Source organism: Moschus berezovskii, chromosome 1 (assembly GCF_049115385.1).
Source record: "Moschus berezovskii isolate FMDL1 chromosome 1, NW_MosBer_1.0, whole genome shotgun sequence".
Taxonomy (NCBI): Eukaryota; Metazoa; Chordata; class Mammalia; order Artiodactyla; family Moschidae; genus Moschus; species Moschus berezovskii.
The window spans coordinates 71158409-71180848 of NC_142460.1; the positions used below are offsets into that span (position 1 = coordinate 71158409).

The 22440-nt window shown below is 37.8% G+C and overlaps 1 protein-coding gene across 5 annotated transcripts in view; it reads right to left on the reverse strand.

The window, feature by feature from the left end:
* Window positions 1–22440, reverse strand: part of CBLB (Cbl proto-oncogene B) — a 232229-nt gene that overhangs the window by 105306 nt on the left and 104483 nt on the right. For all 5 annotated transcript variants that reach the window (XM_088836714.1, XM_055417906.2, XM_055418073.2 and 2 more), the window contains exon 5: window positions 5727–5883. In XM_088836714.1, coding sequence (XP_088692840.1) covers window positions 5727–5883 — 157 coding nt within the window. The remainder of the gene's footprint in view (window positions 1–5726; window positions 5884–22440) is intronic.

Sequence of the window (22440 nt, forward strand, 5' to 3'; positions counted from 1 at the left end):
ATCAACTATCATTTACACACCAAGCCATTATTTAATACACATACTAAAATTCTCCTGGATATTTTAAAAGTGAATATGAGTTTACGTGGTTTAGGTCAACTTATATTATCCAAAAGCAAACATAAAACTACTTAATTTCATTTTGGAGAAATATAATTATGCAGAAAACAGATTTTAGGAAAAAAAAATACTGAAAGCAAAAAGGAAAACCACATAATCTCTGCTCCACATATTCTATTCCCAATACAGCAGTTGCGATCATTTTGAAACATAAACCACATCACTCTTCGGTTCAAAACTCTCTAACTTTGACTAAAAGCCAAAGTTCTTATAAATGGCCTAGAAGGACCTTGTGGGGTTGAGACCCAGTTCCCCTGTATCCCCATCTGCTGTGACTCTCTCACATTCTGCCTTTCCTCTAGATACACGGATCACATTGCTGCTGGCTTGAACATAGTTATACTCTCTCACCTCTGAGCCTTTGAATCCGCTCATTCCTCTACCTGAATTCTTCAAGTAAGCATGTGACTCCTTCTTCAAGCATCTTTTCCTGAACATAGCCTTCTCAGACCGAAATCACTACTTCTCATCTCATGTCTCATCTCCCTGTGTGTCTGTTTTATTCACTACTCTAACATTTAGACATCACATTTTGTAGAACAAAAGACTATCATGGAATGTAAGTGATTTGGCAAAGTCTACACACTGACCCTAAGCTACATAAGAACAAGGAACATGCCTGTCTTGCTTCCCACAGGGAGACCAGCACTAAAGCAGCATCAGAGCAGAGCAACCAGGATAGTTGATGTGAACAGCTTATCTGATGACTGACTTGTCTACAAAGCCTTGACTCCCACGGTAACACACTACAATTCTAACATCTGGTTCATCCTTGTACAATTAGAAAATCAGAAAAGGTTAGGTTTAGAGGTGAATTCTATAGAAATCCTTCACAGACATATACACACACACACACACAGTGTTTGCTAACACACACACACACACGCAGTGTTTGCGATCACTCTCTCTAATGGGATTAGTTGTCCCTCCAATTATCATGGCAAGGGAAAAAAGGCAGCCAGTAATAAACAACTTTGCTTGAGGGTGTTGAATGAATCATCTCTGCTGTATCTTTAAGGCTGAAGCTACATTTATCCCAAGGAATTGGCAGCATACTCTATCTAATGTGCCAAATTATTAACTCAAATCTTCTACGTAAAAGAAAAAAAAAAGTATTCTGTGTTGCCAAGTGAAAGTTGTCAAAACAGTTATCCTAGACTCGATTACTGGTGGAGGGCTCCTACTTCTGTTTGTTTTGAGACTTGTTCCTTGTTATTGTTAAACAAGGTTCAAATTTACAAGGCGGAATTCTTTAAGGATTATATCCCTTGAGAGGAGGATAACAAGGCAAAGGATGATTTAAGAATGATTTAGTAATGAAGAGTTTAACCTTTGCCGAAATAACAAGAAAAATCTTTAGGGTATTTCCCCATCACACTAAAATACCTAATTGGGGAAAAATGAGCTCTGGAGAACACTCTTATGAGAGGTTCTGTCTATGTACTTGAAAAAAAAATGTTTTTAATTTTCTTCTTAAGGGATGACTAAAAATTACATAAACAATACTTGGAAGAGTATTAGCATGTGTTTAAAAAAACTGAATAATAACTATTAGAGTCACTGAGTTTTGTTTTGTTTTATTCCTCACCTATATAGGACAAGGATGAAAAGAATATAAAATATTTGGGTCACTTCCATTAGAATCCACACAAATTAATGAAAGCTGTTTTTCTAAAAAACAATGCTGAACTTTATAGACAACCAATGCACAGATCAAATACAAGTGGAGTTTTGAGCCAAATGCTGTGCTATGTAGCAGATATTTCTTAGAATAATTCCAAGGCCTAGCTTCTAACTGCAAATATATATACTTAATAGGAAGTCTGGGCACTATTTTTCTTGAGAATGAAACCCACAGTCAGAAACACATGGTGGTTTTGTATTTTGTGTGTGCATGTTTAAAGTATGTTGCCAAAGAATAGCTTAGAGTAGGCAAAATAAAGTGCTTTGAAGAGTGATTATTTTTGATTATTTTTGCAATTTGTTGTTACATTATAGGAAATCTTTTTCCACACACCAAACACAAAATTATTTGGAGGTTCTCTTTTTAAAATTATTTATTTACTTTTAGCCGTGCTGGGTCTTCATTGCTGTGTGGGCCTTCCTCTGGCTGTGGCGACTGGGGCTCCTCTCGAGCTGCAGCGCACAGGCTGCTCACTGTGATGGCTTCTCTTCCTGTGAAGGACCGGCTCTACAGTGGTGGTGCATGAACTTAGCTGCCCCATGGCATGTGTGACCTTCCCAGATCAGGGATCGAACCCGTGGCTCCTGCACTGGCAAGCGGATTCTTCACCACTGAGCCACCTGAGAAGCCCCTATTTGGAGATGCTTAAATGACTACAGAAACTAATGAAGTATGTTGAGAAGCCTAGTCCCTCCATTCTCTCAAAGGCCACTGTGTTCAGCAACACTCATTTACAGACTTACAACCTACCCTGGGAGCAGAACCTTGGCTGGTCTGCCCAGATTCTCTCTCAATCCTCACTGCAACAGATGACTTCCTTCACCCCTTTCTCTCCCTGTTCCACCATGCTGTATACTCCACAGTCACTAGTCTATAGCCCCACATCACTCACTTCTTATGCTGTCACCGTACCCATCCCATTTGTTGTCCCATTTCTCAACAATCTAGTCTTCTTCTTACAGAAGAGAATGGGAAATGGAAGGAGGAAGGAGCAGCAGCCCCAGGGAGAGCAAAGAAGAATAAAAAAGCCCCATATTTCCAATCTGGGAGTTGGGCACTTGCCAATCCAAGCATCTCTGAACTACCTGGAGGAGAGATGGATAAGGTAACAGGCAGACGGAGGAACATAGCCATTGCAAGATCTTCCCAGCGACTCACAGCACTGTTCAAGTTCTGACAAAATATCAGGATGAGGGAAGACAGGAAGGGGAGACCAGAATCCTCCAGCGTTCTTTCATGTCTTAGACAAGTCTCAACTCTATCTCCTCACCCCAACTGACACCTTCTTCAAACCTGATGCTAGATCTCTAGAACAAACCCCAATCCTGAGGGTGTCCTGTGCCCACTTTCAGATCCCACTCTGCTAAATGCTCCATCCCTAACAGTTTAAAGCTAGAAGAATTCACAACCATCACAGGTAGAGCAGAATATATGTCTGTGCAGTTATAGTAACCACAAAACTTACATCTTTTCATATAGAATACACAATTAACAAGAGGAAAATATTACTCAATTTTTAAAGTTATACAAAAATAAAAGATCGGTAAAAGTTAATACATCCACTTTCTGTACACAAAACCAATTTTTTTTGTATTTTAAAACACATAAATGATTACAGTATAAGCATAATGAAATGAGGAGAGGTAAAGAATCTTAGAAAAACACAGGCGCTAACAAGAGTTCTTTAGCTACTTCTGCAAGCATGGGTTTTCAAAGACATAAGGTATACTTCGGTCCACTGGTACTGTTTTGTTTTGTTACCTAATACTTTTCACAGTAGCTCTATTTAAAAGATTCTTTTCCTCTCCCATCCCCTGGAGCATAATTAAGATATATGTACCTTAGAATGTTAAGATTACTTGGCTATTTTAAAGTGAAACAGCTTATAAGAAAATGTGTGTACATATTAAGCAGCTGTTTGGATAAGTGTTTAACCAACATTAAATTGCCATCATACTTTTGATATATAATTCTGAGGCATTCTAGTATTTAACACTCTGACTGAAAGTCATCCAGGCTCCCCACAAAAAATACACTCTTTCCAGAATAAACAGTTAGGTTTAATGTATGGAAAAAAAAACAAAACAAAACTTAGTTTTCTTCCTTCCCAAGGGGAAGAAGCAAAATGCCTACTATTAGAATGTCTTGGTATCATGGTCAGGAAAAATATATAAAATTATCAGAAACTTTTAAATAAAGGAGAAGTTCCATTATAAAATACTCAGTATCAGATAACACAAACTTTTCCTAAAATGTATCTTAAAGTCGTTGGAAAAACATTAACTGACAACATACATATACCAAGGGAATAATAATGAAACTACTGTAAATTGAAAACAACCAAAAGCGTACTTTCTGCAGTTACTTATCTAATTTTCTATTCTATACGTCTAGGTAGAATTATGATTATAAAGTTGTAATAAAGTAAAATGTATTCTCTAAGTATTGTCGACAAGAGTTAATTCGCCCTCTGTTAATGGGTTCTTTTATAAATTAAAAGTTAATCCCATGTAATCTCATTTTCTTACATAAATCAGTTACCCGATCCTTGCAGGCAAGTACCAAGCAGAGTCATAAATCAGAGAAGCAAAATTCTTACAACATGAGAAACATGAAAACCAATATTATATGCTAACATTTGTTGAAAGTATGTTTCAAACAGAATACATCTTACTGCAGACTAAAATAAAAAAGAAAGAAAAACTGTGTCGTAATATAAGCAAGCTTCATTTTTGATCAATTAAACTTTACTTGCTATATAATCTATATTATTAGGATCACAGGGATTTTAGGTGGGAGTCTCATTTTATGACCACTTGAATCTCAGATATGATATGCAATTTAATGGCAGAGGCAAACTGAAAGCAAATTGCAAGTCTTCATGTTCAGTGTAATTCTGTGTACACAACACAAAAGCACAAAATGATGATACCCAGCTTTGATATGATATGATTTGATATGATATGATACCTACTTCTCAACAGTTATGTGAAGACAATTGTAAAAGAATGATTCAAAAACAAAAACAATAAATAGGACAAGAAGGTTAATCTCAAAGTCACTGCTATTAGGGAAAAACCAGGAAAACCTAAGTTTCCCAAATGAGAGATATGCTAAATTAATAACAGATTATTTTGATGGTATATTCTGTGGCACCTGAAAGCTGAAAATTACACTGATGAAAATATTTATTGAAAAATGACATTGAAAAATGTTTATAACATATGGTTGAAAGAGCAAAGCTAGCTGTAGAATCAGTATACATCACAGTAATCTCCTATACAGAAGAGGTTAAGTTTGCCATTTATTCCAAAGCTTACTATTTCCGTTCTCATCTAATGGATGTGGGAGGCAAAGGGAGTTGCTGAGATACAACTTCAGCAAATGCCCACCTGTAAAACTTGCATTCTGTCAGTTACTGGGCTAGAATGATCAACAAAGTAAAGTGAGAAACTAAATAGGGACTTTTTATAAAGCAAAGCTCCTTTACATCAATCTTCTCAAAGCTAATAAGCAACTTCCAGGCTCAGAACACCAGATATCCCAAACTTAAACTCTAAACTTAGAGCAATGACCGACAGCTTGCTTTTAAATGAACTGAAAGTCGCTCAGTCGTGTCTCTTTGAGATCCCATGGACTTTATAGTCCCTGGAATTCTCCAGGCCAGAATACTGGAGTGGGTAGCCTTTCCCTTCTCCAGGGGATCTTCCCAACCCAGGGATCAAACCCAGGTCTCCCGCATTGCAGGCGGATTCTTTACCAGCTAAGCCATAAGGGAAGTCTGCTTTTAAATGGGAGACTATAAAAAATGAGACTATTTCCCATATACTTGTACATTATGCATGCATGTGCAAAAGACACACATATGCAGAGAAGGGAGAGAGTAGAAGAGAGGGCAGGATTAAGCAAATACCAAGCTTACCTGAAATAGCCTGGTAAAAATATCAAATTCAAAAACTGAAATGTAATCATTACAAGTCAAGTCAATTGTTGATTTTAGAGCCATTGCTTCCAGGCCAGAGCTAATCTGATGCACCTCATGAAGGCACTGTCTGAATACTTTCCATGGTACAATAGTTCTGTGCAAGAAAAAAAAAAAAAAGTAATTGAATCAAGTGTCATTTAAGACATACCTTCCAGTGAAACAGCACAATTCAATCATAACATTAATATAATTGTATTTGTACTAAAAGACAAATAGTTGAGAATACTGTTTATAATTCAGAACATATGTAATGGGTTTTGCTAAATGGATTATTTTCCATTTGCTAAGAATGTGACAAAAATGCAGATCAATTTTTCTCTCGAACAGTCCTTGATTATCAAGATATTTCTAAAAATGCTTCCAAAGAAGGTATTAGATCAAAGTCCTGTATGTCTGACCTCTTCCTTTATTTTCTTGAAGTTCATAACAGGATGATGTGTTCACATAATAGCAAGAATTCTTTGTTCATTGCATAAGAAAGTTCAGGCAGAACGTCATCAAGTTATTTCTACCACCATTCTGATATGTCTACAGAGATAGAAAACCACTTTATTTAACCTTTCATACTAATGCAAAGGGAAATTTCAATAATTTTTAACCAACCCCACTGGCTATCACATAGAAAGTTATTTATTCAACACTCATTGATCAACTTAATCTTAAAACCCTTGTATAAACATTTTTTATGTAATACATGGTTCAAAAATTTTGAAGAGCATAGAATGGTACCCAGGGGAAAGTCTCCCAACCCATTCTCTACCTGACCAGTTTCCAACATTCACCCACCTCCTGTCCACCATGAAAATGAATAATATTCACTATTCGTTCTTCAGTTTTCCTCCTTTTGGAATGTTAAATGTCTATTTCTGAACAAGTGGAAGAAAATAATCATTCATATGTTGAAAATTTTAAGCTGCAGTTTTCATAATTGTTGTGTTTAGTCACTGAGTCATGTCCGACTCTTTTGCAGCCCCATGGACTGAAGCCTACCTGTCTCCTCTGCCCATGGGGTTTCCCAGGCAAGAATACTGCAGTGGGTTGCCATTTCCTTCTCCAGGGGATCTTTCTGACCCAGGGATTGAACCCACATCTCCTGCACTGGCAGGTGGGTTCTTTACCATCTGAGTCACCAGGGAAGACCAGTTTTCATAACAGGATGGCTGTGAAAGCTATATACACTCTCTTCTAAGATTGCAAATATTTAAATAAAGATTTTTCTTTACGAGTATCTCTTGAGAATTAAGACTCAAGCAGAATGGACGAAATTGGTTGGCCCCGTGTGATACTAATCCTTCCAGTGAAGCATCACCATAAAGGTAAAAGGTTAGTATCCATTCAGTAATTATCTCCTGCAGTGGCTGTCAAACATGAACATGCATCAGAATCACTGAAAGACTTGTTAGCATAGAAACTGATCAACCCAAGACATTCTGATTCAGTATGACTGGGGTGGAGCCTTGGAGCTTACAATCTTAACAAGTTCCCAAGTGATGCTGATGTAGCTGGGGACAACACTTTGAAAGTCACTGATCTATTGTATCTATTAACTGCTAAGGCAGGGCACTGTGGAGAAATACAATTATGGAAACACGAGATACTATCTCTGCCCTTGAAGAACACACACTTTCAGGCTAGAAATAAATCTGTAATGCTAAAGACTACAGAAGGGGTATTAAGGAAGTGCTGGAGGAATTCCAGAGAAGGAATGGTCTGTGGCAAGATGAATAAATGAGTGCTGAGACAGCCTAAGAATGCTTTATTATATATATAAGAAAGTTTATGTTTGATATGCCATTAAAAAAAATGAGGCTGAATACATCAAAAGGCTTTGCTCTATGTATGAAAAAAACAGGAAACCACAGAGAACTGAAGAGAGACACCACATCAGAAGCCATTTAGAAGAAACACACGTCAGGCTCTGATTAAGGTTAACAAGATGCTGCTGTTTTAAAATAACACTGAAACTTCAGATATACTAGGAGGCTTTTATTTACGGTGAAGTGTAAGTATGCAATTATGTCCAACTTCATTACGATTAACTTGAAAGCAGTGCCTAAGAAGCAGTTTTCTTCTCCAAATTAAAGTTTCAAATATTTAATACACAAAAGGGACATGAACCATAATATTCAAAAATTTTTAAATAGTAAACAAAGAACTACTGATTTAAGAAGGGTATGTGCTTTCTCATCTGTACGGAAATGTTAAGAGAATTCTGTCTTGTGTATATAGTATAAAAAACAAACTGATTGGCCAAATAAGACATCGTTCGAGATCAATTACCATTAAAAAATTATCCTCCTTCCAGTATTTAAGGTACATGCAGATCATAACTCTTCTGAGTACCCAGTGATTTCACACAGTGAACTAATTAAAATTTTACAAACATCTAATGCTGTAGTCTAACTTACTACTTTGGAACAACAATTTACAAAGGGGCAAGTTACAGTTCCACAGTACTTGTGCAAATAAGACTTTCCCAAGCTCCTTTGTGATAAGTGTAAAGTACAAACAGGCATTCATCAGAACCTTAATTAAGGGTAGTAACAGGAATGAAAAAGAAAGGGCCTTATTTGGTTAATTCACTACATATAAAAGTATATGCAACAGATACCCTTCTTTTGATCAGCTGAGCCAAATATCCATGATGGGAAGAAGAAAAATAGAGTACAATGGTTTCTTTAAAAAAAGCTCTACCAGTGCTGCACTAAGGATCTAAACTTTTTAAAGAGGATTTCAAGTTGCCACCACATTCTTCCTGAGGTTTGTGGGGGCAGGAGGAAAAGGCAGAGGATGACTGTTCACACCTTTAATTAAACTGTAGCAATACCACAGAGTGGTGGTTTCTACCACCTCTTCCCCTAGAGATTAGCTAGTGAGAGAAAATATTAATGGCAACTTATTGTTTTACAGATACACAGAAACTTCAGTGCACTGGCAGAGACCTAGGAAAACAAAAGAGGCAGAGGGAGAAAAGGAATAGAATATAAACGGGTCAACTAAGCTTCAAGCTCTCACCATTCCAGAAGTATTTTAAATTTGTTCTCTTGCCACTTACAATTATAAATCATTTTAATTATGAATTAACTTTAAAATCCAACGAAAAGTAGAAGTAGGCATCAATCCACAAAGAACTGAATAAAAGACCAATGGGTAATATAATAATGTTCAGTTCAGTTCAGTCGCTCAGTCACGACCAACTCTTTGCGACCCCATGAATCACAGCATGCCAGTCCTCCCTGTCCACCACCAACTCCCGGAGTTCACTCAAACTCATGTCCATCGAGTCGGTGATGCCATCCAGCCATCTCATTGATCTCACTATAATAATAATATGTGTTCAGGATCTTTAGACTTCCAACAGGAATAAAAATGAGAGCTGCCATTTACTGTTGACTTAGTATCTGCCAATCTCCAAATTAAGTGCTTAGTTTCTCATAGTAACAATGTTAGGCAGATAATATATTTATCTTCATGACAGAGATGGGGAAACTGGGACTTAAAGAGGTTAACGTATTCATCCAAGAAAGACCTTATATGTGTCAGGCATTGGCTAGGTTCACAATGAAAATATAAATAAAGTCACAGTCTAATAAGTGCAAAGACTTATAAGTAATTTATGTTGTGCCATGTGACTAAAGTTATCATAGAAAAACATTCATGTGCTATGGGAATCCAAAGGAATGGAGGTCCTGGCAAACAGCAATCATCTTTTATTCACCTTTACCCAAGACAGAGGAGTATGAAACTAAAACCTGTGACATTAAACTGTGTCTATGGAGGGTAAGTGAGTGCTTCACAGAGGAGAAAGATAGATATGAGTGCAACTAACACCCTTCTTGGGGACTTCCCTGGTGGCTCAGATGGTAAAGCGTCTGTCTGCAACGCGGGAGACCCGAGTTTGATCCCTGGGTTGGGAAGATCCCCTGGAGAAGGAAATGGCAACGCACTCCAGTACTCTTGCCTGGAAAATCCCATGGACGGAGGAGCCTGGTAGGCTGCAATCCATGGGGTCGCTACGAGTTGGACACAACTGAGCGACTTCACTTCACTTCACTAACACCCTTCTACTATTCAGAAATGGTTTGATAATTTAAAGTTGGGGGGCGGGAGTTAGTCTATTCACACAATGTCAAGAGAGACAATAACTTGATAAATTTTAAAACCCTAGAGTTTTAACACAAAAGAATAAGGAAAAGAAGACAAAAATGTAAGGAGATTGATACTTGAAAAAAGGACAAAACATTTCCTTTAAACCACAAGCTCATAAAAGATTATTTAGGTTTTATTTTTAACTCATTTGGAAAAAGAATCCATATCATAAAAGTGTGAATCTGAACAAAGGTCAGGTGTGTGGAAACAGGAACTTTCGTGTACTTCTTGTGTGAACAAAAATTTACACAGCATTTCTAGAAGGCAATGTGGCAGAAAGTTTCAAAAACCTATAACATTTTAACTCAGAAAGCCTACTTCTAAGGATTTGAAAAAGAAAACTGTTTAAAATAAAATACACAGCAATGCAGACTCATTCATGTCTCTTCAACAGTGTTGTCCATAATACCAAAAAATTAAAACATGTTCAGAAGTAACAATACTACATATATCCATAGATTAGAATATTTTACAACAAATAAAAATTCTAAGGAAAAAACATTTACTGTTCTAGAAAAGTGTCTGTCATTAAATGGAAATAGCATTTTTAAAATTGTATGGCCTTGGGAATTCCCTGGCTGTCCAGTGGTTAGAATTGCGTGTTTTCACTGCTGAGGGCCGGGGATTCAACTGAGATTCCCGTAAGATGCAAAAAAAAAGGTATGTCCTTTATGATTCAATGATAAAAACTATCTGGAACACAAATTTTAATTGATAATGTCTAGACATAGAAGCAAGATTGCCAGGAGAAATATCAACAATCCCAGATATGCAGATGATACCACTCTAACAACAGAAAGTGAAAAGGAACTAAAGAGGAGAGGGAAAAAAATGGCTTAAAACTCAATATTCAAAAGGCTAAGATCATGCAATCTGGCCCCATCAATTCATGGGTAATAGATGGGAAAAAGTGGGAACAGTGGCAGATTTTATCTTCTTGGGCTCCAAATCATTGTGTTATGGTGACTACAGCCATGAAATAAAAAGAAGCTTGCTCCTTGGAAGAAAAGCAATAACAAACCTAGGCAGCACATTTAAATGCAGAGACGTCACTTCGCTGACAAAGTATAGTCAAAAGTATAGCCAACAAAGTACAGTCAAAGCTATGGTTTTCCCAGCAGTCATGTATGGATGTAAGGGTTGGACTGCAAAGAAGGCTGCGAGCCAAAGAATTGATGCTTGGAATTTTGGTGTTGGAGAAGACTCTCAAGAGTCACTTGGACAAAATGGAGATCAAACCAGTCAATCCTAAAGGAAATCAACCCTGACTACTCAAGAGATCATAATAAACTGTGGAAAATTCTTAAAGAGATGGGAATACCAGACCACCTGACCTGCCTCTTGAGAAACCTGTATGCAGGTCAGGAAGCAACAGTTAGAACTGGACATGGAACAACAGACTGGTTCCAAATAGGAAAAGGAGTATGTCAAGGCAGTATATTGTCACCCTGCTTATTTTACTTATATTCAGGGTACATCATGAGAAACACTGGGCTGGAAGAAGCACAAGCTGGAATCAAGATTGCTGGGAGAAATATCAATAACCTCAGATATGCAGATGACACCACCCTTATGGCAGAAAGTGAAGAGGAACTCAAAAGCTTCTTGATGAAGGTGAAAGAGGAGAGTGAAAAAGCTGGCTTAAAGCTCAACATTCAGAAAACTAAGATCATGGCATCTGGTCCCATCACTTCATGGCAAATAGATGGGGAAACAATGGAAACAGTGTCAGGCTTTATTTTTGGGGGCTCCAAAATCACTCTAGATGTTGACTGCAGCCATGAAATTAAAAGACGCTTACTCCTTGGAAGGAAAGTTATGCCAACCTAGACAGCATATTGAAAAGCAGAGACATTACTTTTCCAACAAAGGTCCGTCTAGTCAAGGCTATGGTTTTTCCCGTGGTCATGTATGGATGTGAGAGTTGGACTATAAGGACAGCTGAGTGCTGAAGAATTGATGCTTTTGAACTGTGGTGCTGGAGAAGACTCTTGAGAGTCCCTTGGACTGCAAGGAGATCCAAGCAGTCCATCCTAAAGGAAATCAGTCCTGGGAAGGAAGGAAGGACTGATGTTGAAGCTCAAACTCCAATACTTTGGCCAACTGATGTGAAGAGCTGACTCATTTGAAAAGACCCTGATGCTGGGAAAGATTGAGGGCAGAAGGAGAAGGGGACGACAGAGGATGAGATGGTTGGATGGCATCACTGACTCAATGGACATGGGTTTGGGTGGACTCTGGGAGTTGGTGATGGACAGGGAGGCCTGGTGTGCTGTGGTTCATGGGTTCCCAAAGAGTGGGACATGACTGAGCGACTGAACTGAACTTAAATGAACTCATGGGAAGGATGAATGCTGAAGTTCCAGTACTCTGGCCCCCTGATGTGAATAGCTGACTCACTGGAAAAGACCCTGATGCTGAGAAAGACTGAGGGGAGGAAGACAAGAGGGCGGCAGAGGATGCGATGGTTGGATGGCATTACTGACTCAATGGACAAGAGTTTTAGCAAACTCCAGAAGACAATGAAGGACAGGGAAGCTGGCATGCTGCAGTTCATGGGGTGGCAAAGAGTTGGACATGACTCAGCAACTGAACAACAAACCACAGATCATGGTAGGATTACAAGCAGGTTTTTAAGAATATCTCTAATATTCTCTAATGGCTTAAAGGAGTAAAAGATATACTAAAACTGTTTGAAGCATATTTTATAATCACAGAAATAACCAATTAAAAGCAAAAAGCAAAATAGTATTTGCCAATGAAATAGTTTTGTATCTAAGAAACACAAAAAAGCTTACGGATTAAACTATGACAAGAGAAATCAACATGGTTGCTGAATATAAAAACAATATACAAACATCAGTATTTCTATATATAAACATACATAATAAGAAAATAAAACATTTAAAAGAGCATCTGAAAATATCAAATAAATAGGAATAAAGCTAACAAAGTATAAGCAAAGTCGTAGCATAAACACGCACACATACATGATTAGATGTAAAAGACATAAAGAGATAGAACGCCTTAATGGATTGGCAGATTCAGTATGATAAAGATGTATGGTCAATCCTCCACAAACTGATTCATAGATTTATTACAACCCCAATCAGGAAACATTTTCATAGTAGGAATTGACAGACTGATTCTAAACTTCATAGGGAAATGCCAAGAGCCAAATAAAATCAAGCCAAACTTCCATAAGAATAACATTGGCAAGCTTATATTCCTTACATTAGTTAAGACAGCATGGTATTGGCACAGGAAAGACAACAGAACAAAACAAATTTTGGAAACAAATGCAATCATATCTGAACACTGAATATGTAACAACTCTCCATAAACAGTAGTAGAGAATGGATGATGTTTTCAATAAATGTTGCTGGGTCAAATAATATACAAATGGAAGAAAATAAATCTTGATCGTGAACTAATATCATATAAAAACCAATTTTAGATGAATCTTAGACCTAAGTACTGGAGAAGGAAATGGCAACCCACTCCAGTGTTCTTGCCTGGAGAATCCCAGGGACGGGGGAGCCTGGTGGGCTGCCGTCTTTGGGGTCGCACAGAGTCGGACACGACTGAAGCGACTTAGCAGCAGCAGTAGCAGCAGACCTAAGTACGAAAGATAAAGTAATAAAGTGTTTTGGAAGAAACAGAAGAGAGTATCTGCATTACTCTGGCACAAGCAAATAATTTTAAACAGGACCCTCAAATGTTCTAAGGATAAAGGAAAAGGTAAATTAAAAACCTGTGTTCAGTGTAGAGGATCATGTCATCAGTGAACAGTGAAAGTTTTACTTCTTCTTTTCCAATTTGTATTCCTTTTATGTCTTTTTCTGCTCTGATTGCTGTAGCCAAAACTTCCAGAACTATGTTGAATAGTAGTGGTGAGAGTGGGCACCCTTGTCTTGTTCCTGACTTTAGGGGAAATGCTTTCAGTTTTTCACCATTGAGGATAATGTCTGCTGTGGGTTTGTCATATATAGCTTTTATTATGTTGAGTTATGTCCCTTCTATTCCCATTTTCTGGAGGGTTTTTATCATAAAATGGATGTTGAATTTTGTCGAAGACTTTCTCTGCATCTACTGAGATAATCATATGATTTTTATGTTTCAGTTTGTTAATGTGGTGTATTACGTTGATTGATTTGCGGATATTGAAGAATCCTTGCATTCCTGGGGTAAAGCCCACTTGGTCAAGATGTATAATCTTCTTAATGTGTTGTTGGATTCTGATTGCTAGAATTTTGTTAAGGATTTTTGCATCTATGTTCATCAGTGATATTGGCCTGTAGTTTTCTTTTTTTGTGGGATCTTTACCAGGTTTTGGGCATACACACCGAGGAAACCAGAACTGAAAGAGACACATGTACTCCAATGTTCATTGCAGCACTGTTTATAATAGCCAGGACATGGAAGCAACCTAGATGTCCATCTGCAGACGAATGGATAAGAAAACTTTGGTACATATACACAATGGAGTATTACTCAGCCATTAAAAAGAATGCATTTGAATCAGTTCTAATGAGGTGGATGAAACTGGAGCCTATTATACAGAGTGAAGTAAGCCAGAAAGAAAAACACCAATACAGTATACTAACGCATATATATGGAATATAGAAAGATGCAAATGATAACCCTGTATCAGTAAAGAGACACAGATGTATAGAACAGTCTTTGGGACTCTGTGGGAGAGGGTGAGGGTGGGATGATTTGGGAGAATGGCATTGAAACATGTATATTATCATATGTGAAATGAATCACCAGTTCAGGGTCGATGCATGTTACAGGATGCTCGGAGCTGGTATGCGGGGATGACCCAGAGGGAAGATAAGGGGAGGAGGGAGGTGGGAGGGGGGTTCAGGAAGGGGAACTCATGTATACCCGGGGCGGATTCATGTCATTGTATGGCTAAACCAACCAATATAATATTGTAAAATAATTAGTCTCCAATAAAAATAATAATAATAAAAAAACCTGTGTTCATGATACAATGTCATTAACAAAGTGAAAAAGTCACATATTGGAAGAGCAATAAACATAAAAGAATCACGTCTATAATACATAAAAACTTTTAAATATTAATACTAACTACTCAAACTGGGCAGATAAATTTTATAGTCAGTCACAAACACAAAAAATCAAAATATTCTATATACACACAAATATGTACTCAACTTCATCTATTATCATGCAAATGCAAATTAAGAACCAAATGAGATTCCACTTATCCCCACCAGAGTAGCTTATTAAAACCTTTAAAAAGACAAATATTATAAAATGTTGGGAAGGATATGTAACAACAGGAAACTTCAGGCACTCCTCATAGGTGATGAAGGTGGCAAATCATTTTTGTAAACTCTTTGGTGGTTTACTAAAAGTTAATAAAGCTAAAATTAAGCATAAATTAGGAACCAGCAATACCACTCCTAGATATATATATCAGAAAAATGTACACGTTTTTTTAAATATACAAAAAATGTCGATAGCAGCACTACTAAGAATAATCCAAAAGAGGTAGAATCCAATGTCCAACTCCAACATAATGATTATGTAAATTATGGTAGAGCCATACAATGGAGCAAGGAGAAGGAACAGACTTGCTATATGCAAGAATGTGGATGAATTTCATAAATATAATAAAGAGTGAAGAAAGCCAGATTTTTTTCATAGTGAAAGATGTTACAGAAACTTAAATGAACTTTTTGGCTAAGCCAATATACTAAACTTAAAAAAAAATTTATATTAAAATTCTAAGATTAAAATAAGAGATGGAGTAATGGACAAAGCACCTGCCACCATATAAACAAGGAAATTAACATTTGTTGGTTTTTGTTTTGTTGCTGTGGTACTGATGGTGGGTGATAGCAGTTGTTTAAAATCCATTCTAAGTCAGGGATATTTCATGTTCACTTTAGACAAAACAAAAATCTATCGTGCTATATTAACCCATTACTATTTTCACTTGTATCTGAATTTTGTTCAGAAAATTCACCTGAATCAAAGATGTGTTCAGCGGCACTACCTTTAAGTTGCTATTGTTCAGAAGATAGAATATTCATAACCTATTTAATATGTTTGGATTTTCATTACATAAAATATTAGTACCATGATCCTAAGTCTGTTGATATTCTGTATACAGTTATTCCTTAAATCCAATCTTGTTTTGAAATGACTATTTGTTAATGGAAATGAAAACAGATGGTTAACAAGCTATTACAGCTTTTACTCTTCATTCACTAAAGAAAAACGATTATTTTCCAGCAACTCACAGGAAGAAGATATCAAAATCACTGTGGTCTAATAGTTGCCTTATAACACATTGTAGACAGGATGGTAACCTGGGTTACCAAGAATATTTGTGATTAGATCTAACTTATCTTCCTCATAAGTGAAAATTTTTTACTCACATCTAGAAAGATTCAAGATGCTGGGTATTTCTGATAGTTTTTCTTCGTTGTCAAAAAAGTTTATAACATTTTGTCTACAGCGTAGATAAGCATTACCGCCATGTATAAGGGACAAGTATTCTCAAGCTCATGTTCTGAAGCTTAAATTTAGAATCAAACATTTTTATAAGATTGCAGAAATAATAGGTTATTTAGTATTATCTTTGATTTTTTTAAATAAACTCACTTATGAGAGATTTGATTTCTAATTTCTAGTCTCACAATCTAACTTTTGAACATAATAAGTAGTAAACTTACTGTAACCAGGAAAGTATATTTTGTTTTCCTTTATTATTTGCCATTTGACTTATTTTCAAACTTTGAAAATACAATTTATTAGTGAATGAGAAACTGTAAATATAATCCATAAAATATGTCAAAATTCCATATAAAATTTTTCTACTTAGGAACCACTAACCACAGAAAATCAGAAAGCTGCTGGCTTGAAACACTGAGTATTGGCTCTTTTCTTTGTAAAGCAAGACTCCTGTTCAAAATATTTGCTCTACATATTCAATGATACTTGGTAGGTTCATAATACATGTGAGATAACATAGTTCATGGATCATAGCAATATGCTTCTGATCTACTGAGGTCAGATTTTTAAAAGTTAGTAAATTATATACCATAAAATTAGAAAGTCTGGCCAAAGATCTTCTCTTTAGCATGAACAGTCTGGCCTGTCCTAAAAACAAATTTAAAAGTCTGTAAGACAAAGTTCAGTTCTGTTCAGTCGCTCAGTCGTGTCCAACTCTGCAACCCCATGGACAGAAAATTCCCCCCAAGTCTCTCTACATAGGTCAGTTCCATTAACAAGCAATGGGTAAAGTCTGCTAGATATATAAGGTAAATTAAGGAGAAAAAATATATACAATTTCCAATAACACCTCTAAATTCTCACAGGAGAAACTACATACATAATATTGTGCATAAGTAGGCTTCCCAAAATTTCTTTTATTTAAGGGAAACTACTAATGACTGCAGATAAACAAGGCAAGAACAAAGTTACATAGAAAACCTATTACTGTCGTTTCTGACTGATAATCAACATTCAGAAAAAGGAAAACAGGAAGATGAAGCATTAACAATCCACCCTGGTGGCTCAGAGGTTAAAGTGTCTGCCTCCAATGCGGGAGACCCGGGTTCGATCCCTGGGTCGGGAAGATCCCCTGGAGAAGGAAACGGTAACCCACTCCAGTATTCTTGCCTGGAGAATCCCATGGACGGAGAAGCCTGGTAGGCTACAGTCCACGGGGTCACAAAGAGTCGGACACGACTGAGCGACGGAACGGAACGGAATGAAAAATAAATCCTAATTATTTTATAAAGCTTTCTTTACTTTGCTTTTAAGTCACAAATTCTCCACCAGTAGAACATGGTTCTAAAGAACTGTAAAGAGTCAGTTCCAGTTCCTGTTCAGTTGCTCAGTCCTGTCCGACTCTTTGCAACACCATGAACCGCAGGGCGCCAGGCCTCCCTGTCCATCACCAACTCCGGAGTTCACCCAAACCCATGTCCATTGAGTCAGTGATGCCATCCAACCATCTCATCCTCTGTCGTCCCCTTCTCCTCCTGCCCTCAATCCTTCCCAGCATCAGGGTCTTTTCCAATGAGTCAGCTCTTCACATCAGGTGGCCAAAGTATTGGAGTTTCAGCTTCAGCATCAGTCCTTCCAATGAACACCCAGGACAGATCTCCTTTAGGATGGACTGGTTGGATCTCCTTGCAGTCCAAGGGACTTCTCCAAGTCTTCTCCAACACTACAGTTCAAAATCATCACTTCTTCAGCGCTCAGCTTTCTTTATAGTCCATCTCTCACATCCATACATGACTACTGGATAAACCATAGTCTTGACTAGACGGACCTTTGTTGGCAAAGTAATGTCTCTGCTTTTTAATATGCTGTCTAGGTTGGTCATAAGTTTCCTTCCAGGGAGTAAGCGTCTTTTAATTTCATGGCTGCAGTCAACATCTGCAGTGATTTTGGAGCCCCGCCTCCAAATAAAGTCTGTCATTGTTTCCACTGTTTCCCCATCTATTTGCCATGAAGTGATGGGACCAGATGCCATGATCTTAGTTTTCTGCATGTTGAGCTTAAACCAACTTTTTCACTCTCCTCTTTCACCTTCATCAAGAGGCTCTTTAGGTCTTCTTCACTTTTGGCCATAACGGTGGTATCATCTGCATATCTGAGGTGATTGATATTTCTCCCAGCAATCTTGATTCCAGCTTGTGCTTCTTCCAGTCCAGCGTTTCTCATGATGTACTCTGCATATAAGTTAAAAAAAAAAACAGGGTGACAATGTACAGCCTTGCTGCTGCTGCTGCTAAGTCGCTTCAGTCGTGTCCGACTCTGTGAGATCCCATAGACGGCAGCCCACCAGGCTCCCTGTCCCTGGGATTCTCCAGGCAAGAGTAGTGGAGTGCGGTGCCATCGCCTTCTCTGATACAGCCTTGACGTACTCATTTTCCTATCTGGAACCAGTCTGTTGTTCCATGTCCAGTTCTAACTGTTGCTTCCTAACCTGCATACAGGTTTCTCAAGAGGCACGTCAGGTGGTCTGGTATTCCCATCTCTTGAAGAATTTTCCATAGTTTATCGTGATCCACACAGTCAAAGACTTTGGTAGAGTCAATAAAGCAGAAATAGATGTTTTTCTGGAACTCTCTTGCTTTTTTGATGATCCAGTGGATGTTGGCAATTTGATCTCTGGTTCCTCCGCCTTTTCTAAAACCTGCTTGAACATCTGGAAGTTCATGGTTCACATATTGCTGAAGCCTGGCTTGGAGAATTTTAAGCATTACTGTGACTAGCATATGACATGAGTGCACTTGTGCGGTAGTTTGAGCATTCTTTGGCATTGCGTTTCTTTGGGATTGGAATGAAGACTGACCTTTTCCAGTCCTGTGGCCACTGCTGAGTTTTCCAAATTTGCTGGCATATTGAGTGCAGCACTTTCACAGCATCATGTTTCAAGATTTGAAATAGCTCAACTGGAATTCCATCACCTCCACTAGCTTTGTTTGTAGTGATGTTTCCTAAGGCCCACTTGACTTCACATTCCAGGATGTCTGGCTCCAGGTGAGTGATTGCACCATCATGATTACCTGGGTCATGAAGATCCTTTTTGTATAGTTCTGTGTATTCTTGCCACCTCTTCTTAATATCTTCTGCTTCTGTTAGGTCCATACCATTTCTGTCCTTTATTGAGCCCATCTTTGCATGAAATGTTCCCTTGGTATCTCTAATTTTCTTGAAGAGATTTCTAGTTTTCCCATTCTATTATTTTTTCTATTTCTTTGCACTGATCGCTGAGGAAGGCTTTCTTATCTCTCCCTGCTATTCTTTGGAACTCTGCAATCAAATGGGTATATCTTTCCTTTTCTCCTTTGCTTTTTGATTCACTTCTTTTCACAGCTGTTTGTAAGGATTTTACCTTATTTGCAAGCTAACAAGTTAGCCTATCACAGCTGCATGGATGCTAGACGATACAGGATTTGTGGGTCAGCGCATCCAAATTAACAGACTTTGCTACTCATAGGAAGCAGTGGTCAGCATACCAACATTTTCTTGAACTTGCTCCTTGAGCTCTAATTCCCACCAGATGATGCAAAGAGCAGTAACACCTATTCACAAAGTGACTTTTGTAATTGAAGAGGAACCTAGGTTTCAGGGAGCCCAAACACTTTATAATGGTCTCTAAGTATATTTGTCCCTGGATCTGCAGAGAATACTATTTTTAAGTTACCAGGTTGTAAGCAAACTTGTTCTTTGCTTCAGAAGGAGAATATGTCTCTCTTCGCCTATCAAGGCAGAGCCATCCCACAGAGAAGGGAATATACGTGCAGAGGGACTAAGAACCAGGACCTTTTCGATTTCAGGAACACGTTATTAAATAAGTCATTATGAAAACAATTCTTTCTCCAAATACAATATAAAAACTTCTGAGAACAAGAATGTAAGTGACTTAAAAATGATTTTAATTAAATCAAACTAAGAGATGGAGAAATGTGAAGTCTGTAGTTTAAAAAAAAAAACAAACAGGGCCATGCACAGGAGAACTTTTTTAAATGATAGTTTAGAAATACAGTTTTTGAAATTTCTAATGATAGGCTCAATACTCAGAATTATTCAGAAACATTAATGGCCTCAGCAAACATTTCTCATTTGGCAGAAATGCCAAAAAAAAAAAAAAACAAAAACAAAAACCTAAAAACAAAATACTTCTCAAGATGGAGAAGTAAAATAAGTAGCCAAAATCTGGATATAAGCAGATTTAACTTTAGAGACCAAGGGGAGCTCAGTCGTGTCTGACTCTCTGGGATCTCATGGACTATCCATGGAATTCTCCAGGCCAGAATACTGGAGTGGGTAGCCTTTCCCTTCTCCAGAGGATCTTCCCCAAACCAGAGACTGAACCCAAGTCTCTCATACTGCAGGTGGATTCTTTACCACCTGAGCCACCAGGGAAGCCCAAGATCATCTCAGGAACTTCAAAATAAAGAAGTTATTTTCAGACTCTCCCTCTTAGGGCTGATAGATGTAATTCACTAGCCGTCATGGTATTAAAAGGAGGCCAGATCCATTAATCTACCAACTGAGTACATAGCAAAATCCACTGTGCCTAATCAGTGCAACAAGAGGAGCCTATTAAGACTCTGGTTATAAAGGAGAGTTGCAGAATGTTAAAAAGAGAAAATAAATTGAGTTATAAATGCCTTGTTGTCCCTACATCTGATGAAAACTTTTTAGGCTTTATCTAGTTCATTTGCAGTACTATTATCTGGCTTATCTCCCTCTTTCTTTCCTTAAATCCTACCTTCCTTTAGCATGTATAATTGCACACTCCCCACGTTTTAAGCCTACTTTTCTGGTGATGCCTCCACTTCCTTAAATTTCCCTGGTGCATAGGTCATTCACCAGAATTCTTTAAGAATCTACCCTCTGCATTCTCCCTGGTCTCCATCAACTAGTCAAATGGCTTCACACAGTTTTTAGACATAACAAACTCAAGTATCTGGAAACTAGGCAGATAATGTACATAAGAGGTCCAGGTAAGGACTGCAATGAATTGGAGGGGGCATTGTGGCTCAGCTGGTAAAGAATCTGCCTGCAGTGCGGAAGACCTCAGTTTGACCCCCGGGTTGGGAAGATCCCCTGGAAAAGGGAATGGCAAGCCACTCCAGTAGTCTGGCCTGGAGAAGTCCATGGACTGTATAGTATATGGGGTCGCAAAGAGTCAGACATGACTGAGTGACTTTCACTTCTGTTCAACTCTTTGTGACCCTATGGACTCCTGCCAGTCCATCCATTGAATTCTCCAGGCAAGAACACTGGTGTGATTTGCCATTGCCTTCTCCAGCGGCTCTTCCTGACCCAGGGACAGAACCAGGGTCTCCTGCATTGCAGGCAGGTTCTTTATCATCTGAGCCACCAGAGAAACCCAACCAAGACATGGAAACAACCTAAATGTACATCAAAGGTTGAATGGATAAAGAGGATGTGGTATATTTATGCAGTGGAATATGACTTAGCCATAGAAAAGAATGAAATAATGCCATTTTGCAGCAACATGGATGGACCTAGAGATTATCATACTAAGGAAGCCAGAAAGACAAATAACATGATATCACTGATATGTGGAATCTAAAAAACTGATGCAAATGAACTTATACAACAGAAACAGACCCACACACGTAGAAAACAAACTTAGTTACCAGATGGGAAAGGGGGGAGATAAATTAGGAGTTTGGGATTAACATGTATACATTATTATCTATAATTCAGATAAACAAGTATCTACTGCATAGCACAGAAAACTACACAATATTTCATAATAATCTATAAGGGAAAGAATCTGTAAAAAGATACGTATGTATGTATAATTGAATCACTGTGCTGTACACTTGAAACACAATACTGTAAATCAACTATACTTCAATTAAAAAAAATACTTCAATTTAAAAAAGGTGTAACTTGGTCTACAGAAAAAAAAGAAAAGTCCAAAGGGGCAGAAACAAACAGAGCTTTCAAAGTACAGTCCAAG